Source organism: Ruditapes philippinarum, unplaced genomic scaffold, assembly GCF_026571515.1.
Source record: "Ruditapes philippinarum isolate M1 unplaced genomic scaffold, ASM2657151v2 ctg253_1_1_1_1, whole genome shotgun sequence".
NCBI classification, from domain to species: domain Eukaryota; kingdom Metazoa; phylum Mollusca; class Bivalvia; order Venerida; family Veneridae; genus Ruditapes; species Ruditapes philippinarum.
The window spans coordinates 302,667-330,175 of NW_026860756.1; the positions used below are offsets into that span (position 1 = coordinate 302,667).

General features: G+C 33.4%; 2 protein-coding genes across 2 annotated transcripts; one reads left to right on the forward strand and one right to left on the reverse strand.

Annotated features, from left to right (window-relative positions):
• Window positions 1-690: 690 nt before the first annotated feature.
• On the reverse strand, window positions 691-16,642 carry LOC132713296 (peroxidasin homolog pxn-2-like). Its single transcript, XM_060695821.1, has 14 exons — window positions 16,524-16,642; window positions 15,100-15,405; window positions 14,380-14,613; window positions 13,626-13,665; window positions 12,272-12,381; window positions 11,418-11,525; window positions 8,732-8,833; window positions 7,184-7,358; window positions 5,391-5,510; window positions 4,732-4,917; window positions 4,143-4,343; window positions 3,527-3,681; window positions 2,677-2,779; window positions 691-1,512 (listed from the first exon to the last, which is right to left on the reverse strand). Exons 2-14 carry the CDS (start codon window positions 15,389-15,391, stop codon window positions 1,467-1,469), a joined length of 1,872 nt encoding a protein of 623 aa, XP_060551804.1. The 5' UTR covers window positions 15,392-15,405; window positions 16,524-16,642; the 3' UTR covers window positions 691-1,466.
• Window positions 16,643-18,023: 1,381 nt separating this feature from the next.
• On the forward strand, window positions 18,024-26,373 carry LOC132713297 (heat shock 70 kDa protein 13-like). Its single transcript, XM_060695823.1, has 7 exons — window positions 18,024-18,179; window positions 20,309-20,398; window positions 21,765-21,870; window positions 22,367-22,514; window positions 23,137-23,356; window positions 24,181-24,351; window positions 24,994-26,373. Exons 1-7 carry the CDS (start codon window positions 18,155-18,157, stop codon window positions 25,539-25,541), a joined length of 1,308 nt encoding a protein of 435 aa, XP_060551806.1. The 5' UTR covers window positions 18,024-18,154; the 3' UTR covers window positions 25,542-26,373.
• Window positions 26,374-27,509: the final 1,136 nt, after the last annotated feature.

The following is a 27,509-nucleotide window of genomic DNA, read 5'->3' on the forward strand; positions in this document are numbered from 1 at the left end:
TGAGGCTGTTTCTCCGAGCCTCATAAAGTTTTATGTTGTACAAGCTAACTCAAGACAGTTTGTTTTAGATTTTTTCTACTACATATAAAAAGAGGAGTATTTGTTATGACAGTGGTATATTAGGGAATACAGTACTATGGGGTTATTATGCATTGTTGAGTACTGTTAAAACTATATTGGACGAGGAGGTAGCCGAGCTCGATATAGGTTTTGCACCTATGTACAAGTCCAATAGAATCAGTATTGTTCTCAACCATGTTTAATGACCTCTTTATTTCACGTCACTCTTTTTGCCATTTTGTCAGAACTTTGTAGCTTCAATTGCAATTGGAATTTGATAAAGATTTTTGACTCTCCAAAAATAAAAACAAGGCTAGATGGGGGGGGGGAAGGGGCGATATGGAAAAGATATGAACCTTTTGGACTCAGGAAATGAAAATGAGAATAATAAGGGGTGTAATATGGATTTGATATGGACTTTGTGGACTCTAGAAAAAAGGCTAAATTGATAAGATTGGATCCAATATTGATTTCTATTATGACATCACGTGATGCAAATGCTGAAAATGCATTGATTACATTTCATAAGGTGTGAAATAAATGTAACCCTAACACTACTCACATATATACAAATGTACATGTATATTAAAAACAAACAGACACGCTGCGATTACAATATTCTATATCGAAATGAAAATTCAATTAATAATAAGAATATTTTAGAGTTCATATGTTTATTTTATCTTCAAATAATCTTAATTATAAGCTTTAACAAAAGTTTAATGAAAAATTAGAATAAATGCCGAGGTTATGCCAAAATATATTGAGTAGTCAGTTTTGCCATTTTACTATCCCGATTTACATTATTAAAGACCCATTATGCTCCAAAAATGTTATTATTTTTATTCCTCAAAAGCATTTATTTTATTGTTATGTTATAGTGTCAAAAAAAGTTTCTTCTTGATAAATTAAGTGAATCATCTTTGGTTCTGTTGCCTTTTAGCAATTAATACCCTTATAGTGATTTAGTATTTGTGTGGAAATGAAAATAGTACTTTGTTATTTTGTTACTGTTATATTAACTATATCCACATTCAACATTCGTTGCAACTTTCTTCATTTCTTCAGGTGAAAAGCATCTAACGTGCTCTTAAATCATTATTTAAATGTAAAAAAACAATGTGTGCCCTTTCTAAAGAAGGTAACAAATATTCATTTATGATGCATAATGAGTCTTTAAAAAGAGCCTACCTAGAACTGATAATAGTTAATAAGATAATAGTAAAGCTCAGTATTGCAATTTTACATTGCGTATCGATAATACCAAATAAAACCTAAAATGTGCTTTGAATATAACAACAGGGGAAAAAAGAAGATATTCCTGTTTCAAACTTTTTAACAGACACAGTTAGAGAGAGTTTCTGGGAGAAAATCGTTGTTTGCTTGTTTGCTTTTTCCCTCATTCTTTACCACAAGTTTAGATCAACTTCTGGAAACGAACTGCAATTAAGCCTAAAAGATGAAAAGAAAATATACAATTATTAACATCTAAGTGTATGTTTTTTGGTGGGAGGGGTAGGGTTAATTTAACCTTAACTGTATATTTATAAGCGACATGAATTTATTCATAAGTAACATGAATTCTCAATAACTCAGGAATAAATTTGACTTAAACACGTCATAATACACGTATAAAAAGTCAATATAACTCTAGCAAAATCTTTTGCGCAGACTATTTTGGATGGTTTGATTTTAAATACAATATGTACAACTGGACACGGTACATGCAAAAATATTATACAGGATTCCTAATGAAAATATTAAAAGCGGAAAAAGAAAAGTAATAATTTAGAATTGTCAATGAAAACCAAAATCGGGTTTAAATTTCGGCATGGAATATACATGTATATAAACTTCCGGTATAAATCTGGTAAACCCTTGCGACTTTCACACAGCGCATGAAAAACTCCGATTTAAAAATGTATTTTTATTCTAAATAATAAGTATAACACTCCGCTGCTTTCAACATTGTGTGAAGTACAGACCGAGCCGACTTGCTCCGAAAATTTATATTGTACAGAAAATCTCTGACTACACACAGAGTAAATAAATTAATAACAACCAAAACAACAACAACAGAATAAAAGTTGATGCAATTAGTTAGAAGAAACTCTATCAGCAGTCATTATTGAAATTTATCTTTTCAAAGACCCTTACAAATCGCGGTTATATTTAGAATGTTTCTCTTTGTCCATTAGTTACGTGGCTTTGTCGGTGGTTTTACTCAGGTGCGGGTTCGATTCCCCGACGGTACAGGCCATTTTCGTTGTGATTGATCAAATACATTTGCTCTGGCATGTACAGAAGTTATCAGCTCTTTGCGGAAATGAAGGCACTAGTACCGATAAATTGCTTGACAACCTGCCCAGCAGCGATGTGGTGGCTAAACTGGGCTCTGGTGAACTAAAAGCGGCTTACTACCGAGGTACCAAGAGTAAACTACCAACACCAACAACCTATGGTCTTCCTCCACCAGTAAAGCTTGATTGTCGCCATCTGCCTTTTACTGTGTTGGTGCGACATAAAACACAAATAAAAATCCACAATCCGGGTTAATGGACCGTAGTTAACTTACTTATGTCTCTTTAAAAATAAAATTATAAAATATCGTCTCACCATGTTGATCCTGTATTGAAGACATTTTCTGGCATTTTTGTTACCTTCAAGTTGTCACATAAGATCTTTCCCAAAGATACCTTTTTAATCTCTGCTAATTGGTCTACAATGCAATGAAATAACGATTGTGACATCCATTGACAAAAGTCAATATATCGGGAAGTTTTATATCACCCTTAAAGTGGATTTGTCTACAATGGGCACATTCTTTTTATAAGTATTTCAAATATTGATCAAAACAATAGAAATGTATCATTTTGATATCCCTACAGTATACAATATAATCCAGAAAAAAAATGTTTATAGAGTTTAAAGCAAATTATTATGAACATTTATATGATGAAAATATTAATATAAATATGTTGTCCAAGAATATTTTATTGTCCTATGTATATAGATATGTAGTATTGGATCATGTATCTCACAATCACCAAGATCATTTATATATATTTCTTCCATGGTTTGTTGTCATTTTGCAATGACAATCGGTAATGCCTCGTTACCGCCCTTCGAGCTAGATATTCCGATCTGTACCGGCAGCCGGTGTAAGATCCTTATAGTATTGCATTCTCTTTTATTGTATTGTAGTATACGATATTGTACTATTTTGTATCATATCGTATCGAAGTATGTCTTGCGCATTGTGTACTGTATTGCATTGTTATATATTGTATTGTAATACGTGGCAATATATTGTATTGTTTTGTATTGCATTACATTGCATTGTATTGCATTGTTTTGTAATATTGTATTGTATTGTTTCGTCTTGCCTTGTCTTGTACTGCACTGCACTACACTGTATTGCACTGCATTGTGTTGTATTGAAAGTGTTTTGACCGTTTGTACTGACCTTTTGAAAGCCTTGATTCGTACCAGAATCTGTCGCCATTTCTGATGTTTGCAAATTGTTTGCCTATCAAACAGGATTGGGTTGCTCCGGATAGTGAAGTTCCGATTACTTTTTCAGTAACAATACCTGTCCATAAATCTATGTCACGTGGGTCTCTGAAAAAAGACTTGTGGCGCTTTTTGTCTGTTTGCTTTGTTGGGCATTATTTCAGGCACGAGCGGGCACATGTGTAGCACCGCCGACCTTCCGTTAACTAGTTGGGTAGCTTCCTGGACATTAAAAACCTGACGGGTTTCGAAACCACAGCAATGTGTGGCCAGTGATGTAAAATTATTTTGTTTGTGTTCTCGTAAAACCTAACTTAAACATCATTATTACATATAAATTGATTGATACTGACCATATCAGTTCAATTTAAAGACTTACGGCTATCAGAAGAGAGATAAATTGAAGTGAAGAAAAGTCCTTAAACATGCTAAAAATAGTAAAAATGCATTGGAAATGCTATACCAAAATGTTTGATTATGTGTTTGACCAAGTCAAAATAAATTATTTTACGAATATGTTTTATGAATAAATATTTCCACTAATATTATACATGTATACGGATACTTACGCATAAACTGATTTTAGCTTGTCAATATCACCCTGGTCATGTGTACTCAACAGATCAGACCATTCTCTGGCGTCTCCAAGATCACAAAAGGACCTGAATTGTGTGTAAGACGGCGTGCCCCACTCTCGCCCTCTCTCAATATCTAGGGCTGCTAGATCTACCGCTCCAGGAAATTTGTTTCTTGAGGCACCATTCATCATGCTGGGACGAAATGATAAAAAATAAATATATCTTTTTTTCGACGTTAAAAATATTCAATTTCAATTTTAATCTATTTAAAATAATATTCAATTTGTATAATTTATAAAAACATGAGCAAATCAAATATTCAAACATAATTATAATAGATATAGGTCACTGCTGTGCTTAAGTATAGCGCAGACATTTCATATGTTTATATTATTCTTTAAAGATTTTTTAAATGAACATATGTTACAAACATCTTCAGAAACATTATACAATGTATACAATTTCCGTGAATTCAATGTTGTTTCTTTTGTTTTGTTTTTGTTTTGTTTTTTGTTGGAAAGCGTAACAGTTGCCATAAAAGATACGTAGGATAAAGTTCAATTCATAACCATTTTATTACCCGTTTACATAGGGGCATTTATTCAGTGAAAATCCAAGGGATATTTCGTCCACACCATGGTATCTGTTGTTAAATACATTAGATGGATCGTGGAAAACATCTTCTTGATTCTTGACATCAGTGGTAGTTGCAGACGATTCGGTTTCCATGGCAAAATGAAACTTCGCTGGCATCAAGTTGTGAAATCTGCATCGTACAATTAACATACATATATTCATCAAATTAATGAAAGTGCATATGTCTTAAAAAAATATTTGATATGATATTCAAAAGGAGCATATATGTTTATTTATTTGTTTGTTACTTTGATTGCTTGAAATGATCGATTAAAAGCTTATGTCATCAAAAACTTGTAAAATAAGAGTAAGAAATTCAAAAAAAAAAAAAAATACGTAATAAAAATGATGATGATAACACCTTAACAAGAAATCAGCATTGTGTAATGGACTTGTCCAGCTTTGAATTTGGAACAGTCCATTTAAAGGTGAAGGTATTTCAATATCAAAATATAAATATTGAACGACAATATTCTAGGGCCTGGTCAAACAGCACGAATATGCAGTCAGATCTGTCCCTGTAATCTTGGACAGTCCCAACTGTAAAAAGCAAGGTCTAATTTCTTTCGATTTTAGCGGGGTAAGGTTTGAATTCTAATTTACCTGTAAGCAATTGCGAATGCTTGTATAATAGTAGCGTCGGTGGCTGGGTCATACTTATGTGCATCAGATAGTCCATATTTTGTCATGGTACTATCACTAAGCATTGCTGGCAACATCTCACTGAAAAACAACAACAGACAACGTAATAACGTTATAATCTCGGTCTCGTTAGTCTCGCGAGAATAAAACATTGTCACAATACTTACTCTCACTGTTACTTAAAAATATTGACATAAAACGTAAATTTCTCTGGTATACGGTTAATTTTAAACTTTCATGGTACCTCTTTCAACGGATAAATATATTATAAGTTAAGCATCAAAATATCTGTTCCTATTCCTGTAACATTTACATATGATAGAAAAAATACCACCCAAAAATAAACAAACAAAATGTAACAAACACCAACATATTAGTAAATGTTCAGGTTTCATCAGTATATCTTACTTAAATGTTCAGGCTTAATCAGTATATCTTACTGAAATGTTCAGGCTTAATCAGTATATCTTACTTAAATGTTCAGGCTTAATCAGTATATCTTACTTAAATGTTCAGGCTTAATCAGTATATCTTACTTAAATGTTCAGGTTTCATCAGTATATCTTACTTAAATGTTCAGGCTTAAGCAGCATATCTTACTTAAATGTTCAGGCTTAATCAGTATATCTTACTGAAATGTTCAGGTTTAATCAGTATATCTTACTGAAATGTTCAGGCTTAATCAGTATATCTTACTTAAATGTTCAGGCTTAATCAGTATATCTTACTTAAATGTTCAGGCTTAATCAGTTATATCTTACTGAAATGTTCAGGTTTCATCAGAATATCTTACTTAGATATTCAGGCTTAATCAGTATATCTTACTTAAATGTTCAGGCTTAATCAGTATATTTTACTTAAATGTTCAGGCTTAATCAGTATATCTTACTTAAATGTTCAGGCTTAATCAGTATATCTTACTGAAATGTTCAGGTTTCATCAGAATATCTTACTTAAATGTTCAGGTTTTATCAGTATATTTTACTTAAATGTTCAGGCTTAATCAGTATATCTTACTTAAATGTTCAGGTTTCATCAGTATATCTTACTTAAATGTTCAGGCTTAATCAGTATATCTTACTTAAATGTTCAGGTTTCATCAGTATATCTTACTTAAATGTTCAGGCTTAAGCAGCATATCTTACTTAAATGTTCAGGTTTCATCAGTATATCTTACTTAAATGTTCAGGTTTCATCAGAATATCTTACTTAAATGTTCAGGCTTAATCAGTATATCTTACTTAAATGTTCAGGTTTCATCAGTATATCTTACTTAAATGTTCAGGCTTAAGCAGCATATCTTACTTAAATGTTCAGGCTTAATCAGTATATCTTACTTAAATGTTCAGGTTTCATCAGTATATCTTACTTAAATGTTCAGGCTTAAGCAGCATATCTTACTTAAATGTTCAGGCTTAATCAGTATATCTTACTTAAATGTTCAGGTTTCATCAGTATATCTTACTTAAATGTTCAGGCTTAAGCAGCATATCATACTTAAATGTTCAGGCTTAATCAGTATATCTTACTTAAATGTTCAGGTTTCATTAGTATATCTTACTTAAATGTTTAGGCTTAAGCAGCATATCTTACTTAAATGTTCAGGTTTCATCAGTATATCTTCCTGTAATGTTCAGATTTCGTTAGTATATCTTATTTTAATGTTCAGGTTTCATCAATATATCTTACTTAAATCTTCTAGTTTGATCAGTATATCTTACTTAAATCTTACTCAAATGTTCGGTATATCTTACGTAAATGCAATATGTTGTATCTCGGCTTCAACAACTCGTCTTGTCTCTTGAAATATTTTTTCGTCAGTCCACTCTGCGTATTTTGAACCCAGGATACTGGCTATTCTATTATGCTCTCGAAGAAATGCGGTATGCAAAGATGTTTGACTTGGATGTATATTCGATCGTTTGTCACCTGTAATATAGGGACAGATACTAATCAGATATAAAGAAAAAAAATCACTTGAAAAAAAATGAAGTAAATTAGCTGTTACGTGGTATTAAAATAGCGCAATTAAAGTTTATGCAATTGTTTCAATGCATGTTCAACGTTGGTATTTGCTAAAGTATTAATAGCGTAACACACAGTGAATTTTAAAACCGAACACCAAAAGGTTCTAAGCATAGTCATTTTATGGGTTTATTCTTTTTTGCACACATTTTTGCAACTTTGTAAGTCAAGTTAGTTAAAAGTTTATTCAATGAAATGTGTGATATACAGTTAGCCAATGAATGAAGAAAATGAAAGAAAAAAAGAAAGAAAATGAATTTCGAAAATGAAAAACTAACACCCGGCCCAATCGACCTAATGTGTGCCCTGTATACATACAAACATATATAACCGAGTGCCCTGATACATACCAACATATATAACAGAGTGCCGTGTATACATATCAACATATATAACAGAGTGTCCTGTATACATACTAACATATATAACCGAGTGCCCTGTATACATATCAACATATATAACCGAGTGCCCTGATACATACCAACATATATAACAGAGTGCCGTGTATACATACCAACATATATAACAGAGTGTCCTGTATACATACTAACATATATAACCGAGTGCCCTGTATACATATCAACATATATAACAGAGTGCCCTGTATACATACCAATATATATAACAGAGTGCACTGTATACATACCAACATATATAACCGAGTGTCATGTATACATACCAACACATATAACCGAGTGTCCTGTATACATACCATCATATATAACAGAGTGCCCTGAATACATACCAATAGATTTAACAGAGTGCCCTGTATACATACTTAGATTTATAACCGAGTGCCCTGCATACATACCAACATATAAAACAGAGTACCCTATGTACATACCAACATATATAACAGAGTCCCCTGTATACATACCAACATATATAACAGAGCACCTAGTATACATACAAACATATATAACCATGTGCCCTGCATACATACCAATATATATCACAGAGTGCCCTGTATACATACTTGCATATATAACCGTGTGCCCTGCATATATACCAACATATAAAACAGAGTGCCCTGTATACATACCAACATATATAACAGAGTGCCCTGAATACATACCAACATATATAACAGAGTGTCCTGTATACATACCAACATATATAACAGAGTTCCCTGTATACATACCAACATATATAACCGTGTGTCCTGAATACATACCAATATATATAACAGAGTGCCCCGTATACATACTAACATATATAACCGAGTGCCCTGCATATGTATCAACATATATAACCGAATGCCCTGTAATAACTCATACCTGCTTCAAAACAAAAACCTGGCGGATTTGTGTTGCATTCGATATCTATCGGGTCTTCGTTCGATTCTGGCATGAACTCAGCCGTTGATGTTTTCAGAAAACCTTTATAATATAAAAATTTAACAGTTTAACAGCTAGTGCATAAGATTACACAAATTACAATTTGCTTAAAGTTGAACAAGAATAATTTTAAGATTTGAAAATAGGGGGAAAAAGAAGAAAAGGATCAATGTGTACGTAATTCAAAGCGGCTTCAGGGAATATAAAAAAAAAATAGTGAAATACACAATAGTTCTATTGGGCTGTTGGCTCCAAATGATAAAGAACATTCGAAACACCTCGACAATTATTCATAAAATGTCCTTATCCGAAGACTGACGAAAAGGGCCAAAAAGTTGCGGTTGGATCAATAAACATTTCTTGCATGTGTAATGGATTTATTGATATAACTTAATACAACTTAATCTTACAAATGTAAAATACAAAACATTTTCCTGCAGCTCCTCTCCAGTGGAAATCATTTCAAAGTTTATTTACAAATTATTTTCATAATCGGTATTATATCACTGAATTTTATCCAAATTTTAAAGATCAGCTTTCCATAGGAATAAAAACAAGAGGGCCATGATGGCCCTGGATCGCTCACCTGACACAACCGCATCCAAGCATCATGGCCAAGTTTGATGACAACTGAGTCAAACATGTGACCTCAAGTGTGTTATAAAGATTTTTCCATATTTGGGCAATGTGACCTAATTTTTGACCGAACACGACCCATATTCAAACTTGACCTAGAAATCATCAAAACAACCTTCCTGACCAATTTCCAGGAAATTTGGATCAAAACTGCAGCCACTAGAGTGTTAAAAAGAGTTTTCTATTTTTAGCTCCTGTGACCCTAGTTTTTGACTGGACATGACCAATCTTAGCACTTGACCCAGAAATCATCAAAACAACCTTCCTGACAAATTTCCAGAATATTTGAATCAAAACTGCAGCCACTAGAGTGTTAACAAGCTTTTTTCTATTTTTAGTTCCTGTGACCTAGTTTTTTGACCTGAGATGACCCATCTTCGAACTTGATCCAGAAAATCATCACAAAAACAACCTTCCTGACAAATTTCCAGAATATTTAACTCAATACTGCAGCCACTAGAGTGTTTACAAGCTTTTTCTATTTTTAGCTCCTGTGACCTAGTTTTTGACCGGAGATAACCCATCTTTGAACCTGACCTAGAAATCATCAAAACAACCTTCATGACAAATTTTCAGAATGTTTGGATGAAAACTGCAGCCACTAGAGTGTTAACAAGCTTTTTCTATTTTTAGCTCCTGTGACCTAGTTTTTGACCATAGATGACCCATTTCAAACTTGACCTAAAAATCATCAAAACAACTTTCCTGACAAATTTCTAGAATATATTGATGAAAACTGCAGCCACTAGAGTGTTAACAAGCTTTTTCTATTTTTAGCTCCTGTGACCTAGTTTTTGACCAGAGATGACCCATCTTCGAACTTTTGACCTAGATATTATCAAAACAACCTTCCTGACAAATTTCCAGAATATTTGGATGTAAAACTGCAGCCACTAGAGTGTTAACAAGCTTTTTCTATTTTTAGCTCCTGTGACCTAGTTTTTGATCGGAGATGACCATCTTCCAACTTAACTTAGATATCATCTAAACAACCTTCCTGACAAATTTCCAGAATATTGGATGAAAACTGCAGCCCCTAGAGTGTTAACAAGCTTTTTCTATTTTTAGCTCCTGTGACCTAGTTTTTGACCGGAGAATGACCCATCCTCGAACTTGACCTAGAAATCATTTTCAAAACGAAGAACATCTTCAACTTCCTGACTAATTTCCAAATAATATTTGGATGAAAAACTGCAGCCCTAGAGGTGTTAACAAGCTTTTTTCTATTTTTAGCTCCTGTGACCTAGTTTTTGACGGAGATGACCCATCTTCAAACTTGACCTAGATATCATCAAAAACAACCTTCCTGACAAATTTCCAGAATATTTGGATGAAAACTGCAGCCACTAGAGTGTTAAACAAGCTTTTCTATTTTTAGCTCCTGTGACCTAGTTTTTGACCGGAGATGACCCATCTTCGAACTTGACCTAGATATCATCAAAACAATCTTCCTGACAAATTTCCAGAATATTTGAATGAAAACTGCAGCCACTAGAGTGTTAACAAGCTTTTTCTATTTTTAGCTCCTGTGACCTAGTTTTTGATCGGAGATGACCCATCTTCGAACTTGACCTAGATATCATCAAAACAACCTTCCTGACAAATTTCCAGAATATTTGGATGAAAACTGCAGCCTCTAGAGTGTTAACAAGCTTTTTCTATTTTTAGCTTCTGTGACCTAGTTTTTGACCCGAGATAACCCATCTTCGAACTCGATCTGTATTTCATTGAGACAAACATTCTGACAAAGTTTGATGATGATCCAATCAAAAATGTGACTGCTAGACTGTTAACAACCCAATTGTTGACGACGAACGACGCACGACGACGGACGCCGGACATAGCCCCATCACTATACCTCACCTTGACGAAGTGGTCAAGGTGAGCTAAAAACATGATTCTTTCACACCCCGTGTGTATGGTGTTTTCCTTATTTTTTCTACCCCTGTAATAAGTAAATGTAACAATTTTGCTTCTCGAGTTGTTTTACCTGCCACAAAAGAGCGGAGAAGTTTTTCTTGTTCGTCACTAGAGCCGTACACTCCGCTACCATCAATGTAGGCGGTTACTTCATTAAATTGGTTTTGGAAACCTGAATCTGAAAAAAATAATTCAAAGGTATATTATTGAAGCAAATTTATTATACAAGTATACAATAGTATAGATAAAAACACACTTCAGCATAAAAGGAAAATTAAGCCTTGAAAATGCATATCTTTTTTTTTCTAGTTTTCTCAAGCTTTAAATCTCTGGGGTCCTGCTACAGTTTATATTCTTTCAAAACAGCGTATATTATGTTTAATGGATAAATACATAAATAATAGGTGTATGTGCTGGGATTAACAAATATACAATTTATTTGGATTGTGTTGTGTTTGAAGTTCCACAACTCAAGCAACTGTTACACGTGTGCTGATAATTTGGTCCAGATTCTTCTTGTTGAAACAAATATGTGTATGTGGAATGAGAATGACTGTTACCCTGAAACTTCTTTTGCTTTCTTTTTAGAGGGGGAAGGGGCACCAACACACAATAGGTCATTCTTTACTGGATTATCTTTTTTTCAGACACGAACGGGCAACGTAGTAGAACCACCAGCGTTCCGGTTTCTTCAAATGAAAGAACCCAAAGTCCCTGTCAGGATTCGAACCTTATGCGGTGAAGGGCAATTTTTTTAAATTAACGACCTTAATCAAATGAGAGTGTTCGAATCCTACTATGGTCAAGGATGACACAAGAAATGATAAGTACCCGGAGCTGAAATCAAAGGTGATCAATACAAGTTTGAAACAACCTGTTTCACGATCCAGCTAAATGAATATTTTTATAACCATAACTGTTTACCGTCGTTACACTGAAAAACTGTTTGCGACCGCCTGGATTCCATACAATGTCCAACCTCAAAGAAACTGTCATTGTCACTGGCTTGAATTATTAATGGTAAGCAAAATCCGCTGGAAAAAAAAAAGAAATAATAATAATAATAATAATAATAATAATAATAATAATAATAATAATAATTTGATGTTATAACTTATAAGATTGTTGTGTTGTATTGATAACCTTCATCGCCTTTCAACATGTATAGACAGTAGACATTTTATTTTGTATAGCCAATAAGGACACAAACATACAAAATAACGAAGTTTATGACATCAACATATATACACTTTATCAACAATCATCAAATGTTTGGAAAAGATCAATTTTGATCGATAAAAAGAATACCAGCCAATTTTTTTCATAGGTAGTTCCATAATGTATATTTTCATATCAAAATTATGAGCCACTAACTTAAATATCTCTTTACTATGTGACCAATAATGTATATTCAAATGACTCGAGAAAGTGCTGGATTTTCCCAATGTAAACTAGTAACTGAATAAAATGTTCAATTAAGTACAGAAGATTATCTGGGCAAATGAATATCTTTATGAAAATGATATTAAATGCAAACGAAACATTATTGCGCGTATTTCTGTTTCCATTTTATATAATGTAACTAAATGGAAAGTTAAAAAGTCCAAATATGATAGTCAGAATTTAAAACCCAATGTTAGATTTCAAAATAACCATATTAGCCGCGTCATGACAAAACCAACATAGTGCGTTTGCGACCAGCATGGATCCAGACCAGCCTGCGCATCCGCGCAGTCTGATAAGGATCCATGCTGTTCGCTTACAAACCCTATAACAAGTAGAGAAACTGACAGCGAACAGCATGGATCCTGATCAGACTGCGCGGATGTGCAGGCTGGTCTGGATCCATGCTGGTCGCAAACCCATTATGTTGGTTTTGTCGTGACGCGGCTCAATTATCTTTAGCTTATGGTTAATTACGTTTTTATTAATTCCTGGAGGCATGTTGTCCGCCAAATTATATCAAAGTAATATCTGTTATGTCTTTATATAAGTTGTGGTCAGAAAATGATTTTATTACGCAAGGTAAATAAATGAACGTCACAAAATGGTAAATTGTTTACAGTTAGATTGACTTTTAGATTAAATACATGTTAATGTCATGTACTTTCCGTAAATAAACCGTCTTATTATTTTAAAGATTGAAATAAACTTAAACAAACTATTATGAAGATGGACTCTTAATTTTGATTTTAACAGACATTTATAACATTTTAAACATACATGTACTTCACTATAAAAATGTTTTATTCATGTAAATTGAATGTATATAACTTACACTGGTTCTAAACAGCAATCAACGTTTTTGCCAACGGTGCCTGAAAAATAGTCACACTATCTGATAATTAAAGATTTAGTAACTTTGATCCTTCTTCAGCTTACTCTATTATGTAAATAAACATTTGAGCCGTGTCACGACAAAACCAACATAATGGGTTTGCGACCAGCATGGATCCAGACCAGCCTGCACATCCGCGCAGTCTGATCAGGATCCATGCATGCTGTTCGCTATCGGTTTCTCTACTTGTTATAAAATTTGTAAGCGAACAGCATGGATCCTGATCAGACTGCGCGGATGCGCAGGCTGGTCTGGATCCATGCTGGTCGCAAACCCATTATGTTGGTTTTGTCGTGACGCGGCTCATTTCTACTATTTGAGAAAGCATCAACAGTAAAAAACTACTTCGTGGGCTGATTATTTAGCCAATTACTAGGTTATTTTTAAAGGCGCATTTCCATGTGTGCATGATTGATTTAGAACACAATAAACTTTATACCATTAAAATGTATTTTATCCAAAAAAAATCGAATATTTAAATCAACCATATTCAACCTGCTGGAAGACAACGTAATTAGTCTATGTCACCAGTATAGAGCCAAACCAGCCTGCACCTCAATGTTGTCTAACCATGCTATACACTGCTGGCTAACTTAGTTTAAATCTTCAACTTGATACCCCTAAATTGATAATGGACAATTCCAAAAATGGAAACTGGACAAGTCCTTTGAAATTCAGCAGGAAATATTATTACCTTTAGGGGTGTTTGTTATGTCATGGTCAATAAACTGCATGAAATAAAACAATGCCAAAGACGCGGCCACGTCGTTGTCGGGTTTGACAGATGGGGTAGCATGGACTGCGTTACTAACACTGCGTGGCGTTGGTAATGGAACGCGCTCTCTCTTCTGTCCTTTTTTCTTTGAACCCTTTTTCTTTTCATTTTTCTCTGTACCGGCCACACTATATTTCCTTGGTTCCCATTTACCTTTAATACGAAGTGTTATTCCACTTACTTTTGATATAAATAATGTATAAGCATATTCTGTCAGCTAATGATTCTTTTCTGGAGTACTATGTATAGTAATAAAATTGCTTCTTATTATAATTATATCATTTCTTATAATATTACTGTGAATATTTTAATCATTTGATGGCGGATTCCATGTAACACGTATATCTTTAAATATGTGCAAAAAGAAAAATGAAAAATGAAAAAGAAGAAAAGAAAACAATAACTTACAAAACCCAATAAACATACATTTGAGTCGAAAATGACAAGCACTTAAAAAATGCCACCAGAATTTAGCCAGACCGTGAAGTATGACCTGGCAAGCTCATTTCTTTTTGTATTTTGATATTGAAATCCCTAAATTTTCAAAAGAACTGTTCCAAATTCAAAGCGAGGCAAAATCATATCACAAATTCAACAAATAAAGGATTATTAAGGAAACGAACACAAAATGATACATACCGTTGGCATACGCGTTTGTAACCACACGAATATGTTGTACACCGGCATTTCCCCATGAAAAATTGTCCAAATTGTTACATTGTCCGGAACTCATTCTATACTCAGTACCATCGATGATTTTTCTATTTGCAGCATTGTTACAATCAACAGAAATCGAGCAAAAAGAGTCGACAGGGACCTTCGGGGGTTTGTCCTTTTTGCATTCCTTCTTTCTACATTTTTTCAACTCCACGTCAGTAATCAAAACTATTAGAATCAGACATACAAGCGGCATGCATTTTGCTGACGTCATCACTTCACTGAAAGCTGACAAATTTTAGGCATAAACCAATTATGTATTTGCAACTACATATATTTACTTATCACATAGCCATGCAGCTTCATCATGAAGTATGAATAATTATTGTTTAGAAATAGAGGATATTCAAGTTTTTTCTTTTCTTTCTATTTTTTAAAATGCGAAATTTATTTTCATTGAGTATGACGATAAATATTTCAAGAGTTGCGCTAGACATGAGTGAAATGTGATTATTTTCATACCAAAACTGTAATTACAGAATGTTTTTGACGTAACAATTTGAAAAACTTCTATTTTAGAAGAAAGTAGTCCTGCAAAACACAAGTAAAAATATGTTTAACTGTTAAATATGTCGGTAGAAGGAATAAGATTGAGAGTGAGTATACTTAAGACTAAGATTCATTGTAATTCAAACATCTAAAACTCTCTTACAGTAAATAATGGTAAAAATGTGAGCCGCGTCACGACAAAACCAACGTAGTGGGTTTGCTCCCAGCATGGATCCAGACCAGCCTGCGCATCCACGCAGTCTGATCAGGATCCATGCTTCGCTTATTAACCCAATAACAAGTAGAGAAACTGATAGCGAACAGCATGGATCCTGATCAGACTGCGCAGATGCGCAGGCTGGTCTGGATCCATGCTGGTCGCAAACCCACTACGTTGGTTTTGTCGTGACATGGCTCAATTATATTGTTTTCTCGTATCTTTAGCGCATTAAGGCATGATTAATTGTCTAGAATTGAAGCTCGTATTTAATACTACATGTTCATGTATAACGCTGTCGAATGGCAATATTATTTTATTATTATTTTTATCACATTTACCACACCTATATACAAATGTACGTAATGAATTAAAAAGTTTCGAACTTTATTGCAGGTGTTTTTAAGGACAGTTGATATAAATAGGTTTGAATTCGTGTTATTGCCTTTCATTGGTAGTCTTTTGAGGCGAAAATGCGGAAACACGGAGACACAACAAAATTTGATTTGTCGCCTATTCATGTGTACGCATTTCAGATTTTATTTCGAAAAGGAGAAAAATACGACATGGCGTTAAAAGCCACCATGGTAAAGATTTAATTTAGAACAGTATTATCAAAAAAAAAAAAGTATTGTCTTACCTTTAATTCTTTTTTTCTGCTCTACAAGTCCGTCTGTTTTTCAAAAGTGCAATACTTCTTAAATAATAATTATGTTTTGATGAGGGCGAAGCAATATATATGTATTGACTGCGTTGTCTTTTCGCGTGGTTAACCCGATACTAAAAATAGTATGTGGTCAATTCAGCAGTCGTCATTTGAAAAACAACATAACTGTTAATTAATGTGTGGAGATAAAAATCTACAAAGTTGTTTATTATTATTTTGAGTGAAAATTTTCTTTTAAGGTAAACATCCAAGTTAATAGTTACAGCTCACGAATTATATTCTTTAGATTTCATCATAATATTTTTGCAAAGTATATACAATTTTGTCTAGATGCTAGGTGTCCTATCTCGGCACATGCATTTGAAATTTACTTTATTTCAGCAGGAATTCATTGCAGTGAAACTGAGCGGTGCCGGTCCGCTAAACGTAAAACCGGAGACATATTGTTGTTTTCGAGTCTTTGGGCTGAATTGATGATTGTTTTACTGAAATCAGTTAGACAGGCAAACATGGAGGCAGGCCAAAGAATATAGTTTTGGGGAAACCATGTTAGTAAACGATGTTTCTACAATGGACTCAATTTCGTTACCTTCAATTTGTATAAAGCATCTTCGAGGCAGGAACACAGGAAAAATTGAACAACTTTAAAAACGAAATTTAATCCACTCAATCAATTGAAACTATTTGGTATAAGCAATAAAAGTCAGTTTTTCAAATGTAAATTCTTCGTAGCCACTGTGTTACTCTTGAGATGAACTGTTTTAAATAGAGATATCACTTCTGCAGCTGCCCCACGTTAGCTTCATGTTTCCTTTGTTACGTTTTTTAGCACAAAAGATCTTACTTGTAAAAATAATATAAGTTTACGCGTTTTTTGTGTTTTTTCCTCCTTAAGATCTGTCTAAGTTTTAGCAGAGACACAGATACGTACATCTCTGGTTTTAGCACGGATTTGTAATTAAAGCCGCGGTTTTAGTAAAAGCCAAAGGGGTACGGCTCATTGAATGTTCACAAAATATGTATTTGATGGTAGAAAACATTTATCCTAAGTCAGAAATGAATTCTAAGTACATTCCCATTACACTATATACTAATATATAGACAAGGGTAACAACTCCCATAAGAAGGTGTCTATGCCCAATCAGGATAGTGTAATGGGAATGTACTTAGAATTCATTTCTGACTTAGGATAAATGTTTTCTACCATCAAATACATATTTTGTGAACATTCAATGAGCCGTACCCCTTTGGTAAAAGCTAATTAAATAAGCCGTACATTCTTGGAAAAAGTTATGTCAAAAGTGTTTTTTTCCCCCATTATTATTAGAAGCTATATCTGCATTAGCTAACTAATTTAATGACATACGATAAGTTATAGTATATCCCAGGTAGACGTAACACTGCTCTACTATAGCAGACGGGCATACGCAAATGGTTTCAGATACCGACAGTTATCATACACAGTTACGTCCCTTTTATCTGAGCCGAAAGACACGTCAGATTTTACTTCCGGTTATTCATTACTGACAGCTGTTTGTTTTCATCTTTATTTTGGGCAATTAATTGGGCTATGATGTGAATATTAAAACTAACATACATTCGATATGGGTTCTACATTTATAATTTTAGGTAAATATTATCAAATTTGTATCTTTTATTGAGGATAACGATGATTTTAACGAAAAAAATATGATTCGCACCTCATACGATTCGACCCAACGTTAATGACGATTTGTACCGTGTAAATGACGATTCTCAACACGTTATTAAAATTGTGTAATAATTATTTTCTTTAAGGAAATGTTTAAAATGAATGTTTATTGTTTTGTTCTAAGTTTACAGTAGAACTTCTATGAGTCGAACTTCGATTAGGCAAACTTTTATTAGTCAAACTTCTGTTGGTCTATTTTCTCGATATGATGAAGTAAACTGAAAGTCCTGATTTTCTCCAATGTATTCTTTATAAAAACCAGTACTTGAGTCGAAAATTTATGTGTCAAATTTTTCGATGTGTAGAAGTTCTAGTGGTCAGTATTGAATGAGTCAAGTACAACTTACCATAAATAAAGTAAAGTCCTTCGATTAATTTGACAGCTTCGATTTGAAGATACATGTATTTTTCACACTTTAACTGCCCGTGAAGATGATTTCCGTACAACTTGTGTGACAGTTGTTAATTAAACAACCCTGTGTTCAACTTCTAACATGCCTTTGTACATGTATGCGTTCACATGTGTGATAGAATTCTCCAATTGTTATCACTTAAATTGTTGTAGTTGTATTTGAAAATAGACAGTTTGAGAATTTCCAAATTCAACTTGATATTATTAAAAATTGAATTTTTTCTTGATAAAAAAACCCCAAAACATTTCATGATTTGGTGATGAATTGGTAATCAACATAGACTTAATTTTTATACTCAAGTTTGGTTAATCAGACCATCCAAACACATCAATATTTAAAAGGCTTCTAATGGTATAGTTGGGCCTTTTTATGCCCCCACAAAGTGGGGAGCATATAGCGCTGCACTTGTCCATACGTTGGTACGTCTGTTCTGCTGTACGTCTGTCTGTCCGTACGTCCCGAAATCTTGTGAACGCAACTCCTCTTAAACCGGATGGCAGATTTTGCTAAACTTCCAGGGATGAACAACCTTAATGTGTAGATGGTCGTAAAGGAAGGAATTTTTGCTGTGACCAAATTTAACAGAATTATGGCCCTTTGTTGATTTTTTTCACTATATACTATGTAGAAATTTTGTGAACGCAACTCCTCTTAAACCGGATGGCAGATTTTGCTTCAACTTCCAGGGATGAACAACCTTAATGTGTAGATGGTAGTAAAGGAAGGAATTTTTACTGCAGCCAAATTTAAAAGAATTATGGTCCTTGATTTTTTCACTATATACCATATAGAAATTTTGTGAACACAACTCCTCTTAAACCGGATGGCAGATTTTGCTTTAACTTCCAGGGATGAACAACCTTAATGTGTAGATGGAAGAAAAGGAAGGAATTTTTGCTGTGACCAAATTTAACAGAATTATGGCCCTTGATTTTTTCACTACATACCATATATATGTCGTCAGTGGGGGCATCCATGTCCTTTGGACACAGTTCTAGTTTGTTTAATAGTTAATACAAATGTCACAGGGTGAGAAAAATGTGCAGCCTGACCGGGACTCGAACCCGGAACCCAAGGAAAACCATACAACGGCTCTACTGACTAAGTTATCTGGCCACTTACACATCTTCTCCCCTAAATAGTGAACTGTTCTTAACTGTGACATACTCCCCTGCTATATTGAAATTCGTCCTCGAATTTCACAGAGTTACAGAGCAATGTGCAGTCACGGCCCCACGTTGGGCGCCAAATGTCACAGGGTAAGAAAATGTGCAGACTGACCAGGACTCGAACCCAGGACCCTCAGAACACTGAACTGTGGCTGTACTGACTGAGCTATCATGTTGTTTATACATCATCTCCCCTAAATTATGAACTGTACTGAGCCCTGACACAGAGGATTGTGAAAGTCTTATGCCAGTTGGCTTTTGTAAATTTCTCTAGCATTGTTTCCTAAAAAAAAAAAAAAAAGAAAAAAAGGAAGAAAAAAAACATCTCTGAATTATAAATGCGACTAAAGTCAATAAAAAATAAGTATTTTTGTACAGCCCCATATAGACTTTTTTCCATACCTTTGCTATTATGGTTTATATTAAATGTGTTATATAAAATTATTGTTTAATTTTCTATTGAAGGAACATCAGTCCTAGCTGTGTTACTGGCTGGCTACTGGGCACAGAGATATCTTCCTCCACCTAAACCTAAAATTGTAGGGATAGATCTGGGTAAGTTTTTATTTGCATTAATTGGAATGATTATATTAAAGGCCCATTGTGCCTATAAATGATTTTTTTTTAATGTTTGGTATCCTGTGTTATAGTTTCCCTTAAGTTACTCATAGGTCATTTATTACCTGGACAATCTTTTGCTTCTGTTTCTTTTTGGCAATTAGTAGAAATATAGTAAATCGATATTGGTGTATCAACGATCTTTGTTATCAGATTCCATATCGATTCCATTTTTTAAATATTGAATATCAAATGCACATATATTTCTAGCTAAAGAGACTTTAGTGAACAGGTTTTACAGTACTAATAGACCTGTTTACTATTGCAAAACATCAAAATAAAAGCAACATGGAAGCCAGAACTAACATATTTCAAACACTTTCTTTTTTCTGAAACAAAAACTGAAATCAAAGCCAAAGTTACCTCCCAGTGTCTCTAACGAATGCTGCCGAATTTCGTTGTAATCTTGCACGTCTGCTAAGTGGGTGTCAAGACCCCTAATTCAGATTTTAAAAAGGGAAAATGCCCAGAAAATTATCGTCGGTGTTTCTTTTTAAAAATTATGATTACAAAATGTTAAACTTTAAATAATTATTCAGGTTCTAAACACTATAATTTGCCAATTTAACCCTGGTTTACTTGGAACGGCAAGGACGTATGTAATAGCAGCAACAACAACAAAATTAAAATGGAAAAGGCTTTAACTTTATTGCTACTAGTCATTAGTTGTCATTTATAGTTATATAATAAAAAAGAAACAAATTGTTCAGTTTTCATAGTTTATTTATCTTTTTTGCATGTGTTTAAATATAACTGCATAGTCAGTGTTTTTACAAAACATTAAAAAAGACTTGAAAGCTAAAATTTTGCCTGGCAATTGATATATCGCTGTATCGCCAATAATTCCTTACCGATATATCGATACAAAAATCCTTATTGATGACACCTGACACCTGACACAACATAGCTCAGCCAGGGCTTTAGTTAAAGGGGCTCTACTGATGTTTTTTGACATGATGGGAATAGAAATAAATTTTTCGAAATTAATAATGTTCCATTTGATATAGGTCAAGACCAATAACTTACTATATTTTTCTGGAATTATTCTAATTTTTGAAAATGACCCAAAATTGGATTCAAAGCAGGTCTAAAATTTCACTTACGATCTTCAATTTATTTATTTCTGTGTATATAATTATGCTTTGCATGTCTTTCTATGTAAGAAATTAGAATTTTATGTCTTTAGGCTTTTGGACATCAGTAGAATCCCTTTAAAATATTATCAATTGATCAAGCAGCTGAGTGTTTCTTGTACATTTAAAGCTGATGATGCAATACTTATTATTCTCATGCTACTTTTCAGGTACAACATTTTCTTGTGTTGGAGTATACCATGCAGTTCTGGGTACAGTAGATATCCTAGAAGTACAGGATAAACACAAATGTATACCAAGTGTGGTAGCATTTAGGTATGATCATGATCAACTTGCATCTTGGTTAAATTTCTTTATTTCTTTCGGTCCATGATTTCTGTAAAAAAATATTTACAGGGGTGTAAGGAGGAACTACATGCCAATGGTTAATAAGTAAAAGGAAAGTAAAAGTAAATGTTTTTCCAATCATTTTCCATGTCTAAATTTTTAGATATTTGAATTAAAAAAGTTACATTACGATATGCATAAAGTCACCATTTTGTTAAACTAGTGTGTTTGTAAAATTAAAGTACATGTACAGTTTTGCTCATCTTCTGTGATAATTGATCCTACTGGGCTTTTGTCTCCCACTGCTGATTCAGAAGTCATGTGGGATTAGCAGTTAGTCGCTTGCAGAGAAATTTGAAATGATGGTTAGTAATCAAGACAAGCCGGTAGGTGAAGGGACTGCCAACAAATTACCAAAAATGTGTAAAAATCTGTCTTAAAACCTAAAAAGCATGAATACTTATTAAGTTTTACTTGTATTTAGTCCAACAGGTCAAGTGCTTGTGGGATATGATGCTGTTGCTCAAGAGGAACACAATCCTGACAATACCTTATATGATGCTAAAAGGTTCATAGGTAAAACATTCACTGACTCAGAGATAATCCAAGCACAGAAACAGTACCCATTTAAGGTGAGATTTTGATTTGTTTACAAATTAGGGCAGTAGCCTATTCAGAAGTACATTGTAGTATATGTTAATTCCCTTAAAAGTGCATAGATTGTGGATTTTGAGTCTTATTGCAATATGTCACAAGCATGTTATTTCATATGACATCAGTGTTGCTTATTCTAGGGAGCAGATGAAAAGTGATTAAACTACTAAACACTTTTTTTTCCTGAATCAATTTGTTATAAATATATTCAAGATTGAAATGATTATTTGAGTGTTAATTGACTACATGTATGTACTGTATGTATGCATAGCTCTAAATGTTAATGATTTATGTACATTTATGAAGCATATGGCAGCAGTATAGGGGAATAGTAACAATTAACTTTCCAAATGTTATTTACATATTACATTTTGTATTTTTGTGCCATTTAAATTTCATCTACCCTGTTCACCAGTCATTATTTACCTGCAAATGATGAATGGGTTTTTTTTAGACTTAAAAATGGACAAGTTCATTTGAAACATATAGCATAGGAAGGTTTGATGAATATTTTGACCAAGAAAAAAAACACGCTAGATTGTTATATGCTATTTTATCATATTAATCATATTGTATTTTTTATCCCCTAATTTTACACAGTTAGAGGGAGATCAGGATGGTCTAGTTCATTTTGTTGTAAAGGTAAATGGATCATCAAAGATACTTTATCCTGAAGATGTTGGCGCAATTATAATCAGTACATTACGTGAGGCAGCAGCTAACAACCTTAGTGCACCTGTACTAAAGGCTGTTTTGTCTGTCCCGGCAGAGTTTGATGCAAGACAGAGAAATTATACAAAGAAGGCAGCTAATTTAGCGGGTATAGTAACTTTAATTTGGTTATCTAAAGATTCCCAGTTGACATAGATAGTACTTTTTAAGAAAATTAAATGTTATTCTTACCTTATTTAAAAAAAGTGCTAATATGTAAAAAACATGTTTAAAGGGAGTGGTGGCTTAGTGGTTAAGGTGTCTACCTCTCAACCTAGTTATTGTGGGTTTGAGCTCAGTTCTGGTTCTCATACCAGGGTGCATGGTTGTAAGGAGTTTTTATTACCAGTTCAAACTCAGATCTCAGGTATTTGATTGGTCAGAAACCAGCACAGAATATATATTGACCAATGAAATTCCTGAGATCAATTATAAACTTAGGAAAAAAGTCTGACCGACTGTCATATAATGCAGGTTAGTTCCTTGAGGCAAACTCATGAGTGTTTCAAATATGCAACAAGCTGTTTCAACTATCAAACTTAAATAAAAATGTTTATTTTTGTCATTTGAATGACCACTCTTAGTAATAAGAGATGTACATAAAATTTAGTACTGTTATTTTTAGCTTGTCTGTCTCGAAGTAAAAGCGGAGGTATTATGATGGCTGTGCCGTCATTGTCGTGGAAAAATGTAGCCTATTACTTAGACAGTTTTAAAGATATGAATATGAAACTAGGAATGTTTGCTTATCATGACAAGGTGCAGTTGTTAGACAAGGGGCATCATTCTGAAAGCTATTTCATTGGGTTATGCCCCTTTTTAACAAAGATTTTTTGTCAAAAGTGGTTATTTTTACAGATGAATGTTAAAACAGCATGCGATGCTCATGTTTGATTGATAATATTTAATAAATAAGATTTTATTGTTTCACAGGTTTAGAGGTATTAAGAATTATCAATGAACCTACAGCAGCTGCCCTGGCATATGGTCTTCACAATAAACTGGGACTAGAGAATGTAATTGTGGTGGACCTAGGGGGAGGAACTCTGGATGTCTCATTGCTAAATGTTCAAGGAGGAATGTTCCTTACACAAGCTATGGCAGGTGAGAAAGGTTGATTTAACCCTTTACCTACTGGAAGTTAAAGTGATAAGTCTTTGTCACCAGAATAAAGCCAGGCCAGCCTGCATTTCCATATTTTGATTATTCGAAGAATAGGGAGAGCTATTGTACTTGTCTTGGCATCAGTGTTAGCATCAGCATTGCCTTAAGACTTAAGTTTAGTTTTTGCATGCAAGTAGGTATCGCCAAAACTACTAAAGGGAATGGGCTGTAACTTCACACATTTGTTCTATGTGATTATCTAACATCATGATGGGCACAGATTACCTTTTCTACAGATTTATGTCCCTTTTCTCACTGTCCAGCACTGAGAATAGATGTGAGTGCTGTCTTATATAGACAGTTCTTCTTGTATTTTGATATTGAAATACTTTTAGAAATGGGCTGTTCCAAATTCAAAGCTGGGCAAGTCCATTTCACAAATTCCACAAGTTATGGGTTAATGTTTTAACTGTGAAATACTTTAAAAAGTTATCAATAAATATAGATGTAACTGTATTATAGTATATAGGTTAAAACAGGACATGGGAAGTAGGCTAATATCAGACTTATTTTTCTTGTATGAAATTTAGTAAAACAAGAAAAATATGCATGTTTCAATAATTTGATTTTTTCAATATTCAGGGAACAACCGACTTGGAGGTCAAGATTTCAATCAGAGATTAATGTCTCATTTAAGAAAGGTGGTTGAGCAAAGGTATGGTAAACCATTGACCGATAGGGAGGACCTTCAGGGGTTATTGTTACATGTCGAAGACCTCAAGGTCAACTTGACACGAGAAAAAGAGAGTGAAATAATGTTAACTCTTCATTCATTGACCGGAAAAGATAAAGATATAGTGTTCAGTGAAAAAATAACGAGAGATTTATTTGAAGATTTAAATAGTGATCTATTTAATAAGGTTCTAGAGCCTATTGAGATTGTTTTAAAAGCCGTGGATTTGACTATAGAAGATATAGATGAAACTATTCTAGTCGGAGGCTCTACAAGAATTCCAAAAATAAGAGAATTAATTGAAGTGTTTTTCAAGAAAGCACCGATTACGTCAGAAGATCCTGATCTTGCCGTTGCTACAGGTGTTTCTATACAGGCAGGTATTTTAGGTGGTATGTGGCCTTTGACAGTGAGTGCTGTAGAATTACCAACACGGGTCAAGAAGATTCATGTTTAAGTCAGCATATAGTATTCACTAGTCTAGAGCTGTCATTGATAGAGTCATTACTGGTGTATGGTCGATATTTTTCTGCCGATCAGTTATTGATACACATCAAAAAAAATAAAATAATTTTGATTGATTTACCGGGGTATGCCTAGAAATTAGGAAAATTCACCCAAAACATATTGACAAGCAGGTGTCCATGTCTGAAACTATGATGTAGTAACATCATAATGGACATACTGGTATTTTAGCAGTAATACAAAAAAAGTCAGAAAAAATCATGCAAAGGGCATTAATAATTATTATATGAACAGGATTTTTATTTTTTGAAATCATTGAAATTGGTATGAAAGTGAATAATAAACAAGTAACTATAAGCAATTATGGATATATTGATGTATTATTGATATTTAACATCTGATATTGATATAAATATATGAGCCGTGTCACGACAAAACCAACATCCGCGCAGTCTGATCAGGTTCCATGCTGTTCGCTATCAGTTTCTCTACTTGTTAAAGGGTTTGTAAGCGAACAACATGGATCCTGATCAGACTGCGCGTTTGCGCAGGCTGATCTGGATCCATGCTGGTCGCAAACGCATTACGTTGGTTTTGTCGTGATGGGCTCATATAGTATCAATATGCTTGCACTGAATCAGTGACAGCTCTAGTATCTACAATATAGTTACTGCCTAGAATGATGTTTTTAGAAATATATTTAAAATTCAAGTAAAAATGTTAGAAATTAAAGAAAATATTCAGATATAAATACAGAAAGTATTATGTTGGTCACATTAAGTGTAGTTTCTATACATTGTAGATTTTTTGCTGATATTTTTCAGCACATTGATTGTTCAAACAATGTACTTCGGAAATCGTCACTTTTTTGTTACTTAAAAAAAAACCCCAATGTATTTCTGATAAAAAAGCATTTATTGAAATATCAGTTTTGATATTTGTTAGGTAGATTAATATGTAATTTTGTTGACAATTACAATGATAACTTGAGATCTTTAATAGAAATAATTATCTTAAATTTTAATTTTCTTTTTTTCAACAGTATAATTGTTAACCATGAGCATTTAATCAAAATATTTAAGACTTTCATAATTAAAATAAGAAAAGAAATATTTACAGATTGTTTTTTAAAAAAACTGGAAAAAGGGAGATCCCTTGAGACCAATAAAGCAAAGTTTTAAAGTGTAAATTGCAGACTCGGTTTGACTGAGTCTGTTCATGACAAACAATGGATGAATTGATTTCTTGTATCAAACATGTCTAATACAGGTTACTTCTATTGAAATTGTTTTCTGAAAGACGCATTTTAGTATTTTGGTATGGATGTCATAATACAAGAACTGTATGTGTAAAAATATTTCACCTAGTGAGAGTTTTCTTTAGTCAGTACATTACATGCCCGTGATGCTTTTGCGACTCCATTAAAAGGTATTGCACGGCCTTGCATATATTTTTATGTGACATCATAGAGTACATGTAAATACCAGCTGAATGCCAGCATGACACTATATGCGTGTGAATAAAATAATGACTGTGTCTTCTGTAAACAGTTTTTTTTTTTTGGGTATGTGATAACTAGAATATTTTATTTGTGTAGATTCATTATTAAATTTATTGAACTCATTGAATAAATTAAAATGATATAACGCTCGCCAAAGACTTGGATAATGTAATTTTATTCAACTTGTTTAATCAATTCAGTATTAAACCTACATTCATTCAGTATCCTCTACTTATAACAACTGTAGAATTTCTACAATCTGTCAGCAAAAAATGCTTCATTAACACAATGTTTTCTTTGTGCTCATGATACGTACTTAATTTATTTGTTAGGTAAATCTTTGACCACATTTGTGACATTGTTTTTCAAATAAATGAATTACAGATTGTTGAGAATGAATTTGCATATAAGTATCTAGTCTTAAATTTAGAATTTCACAAATTTATCTAAATTTTTCAT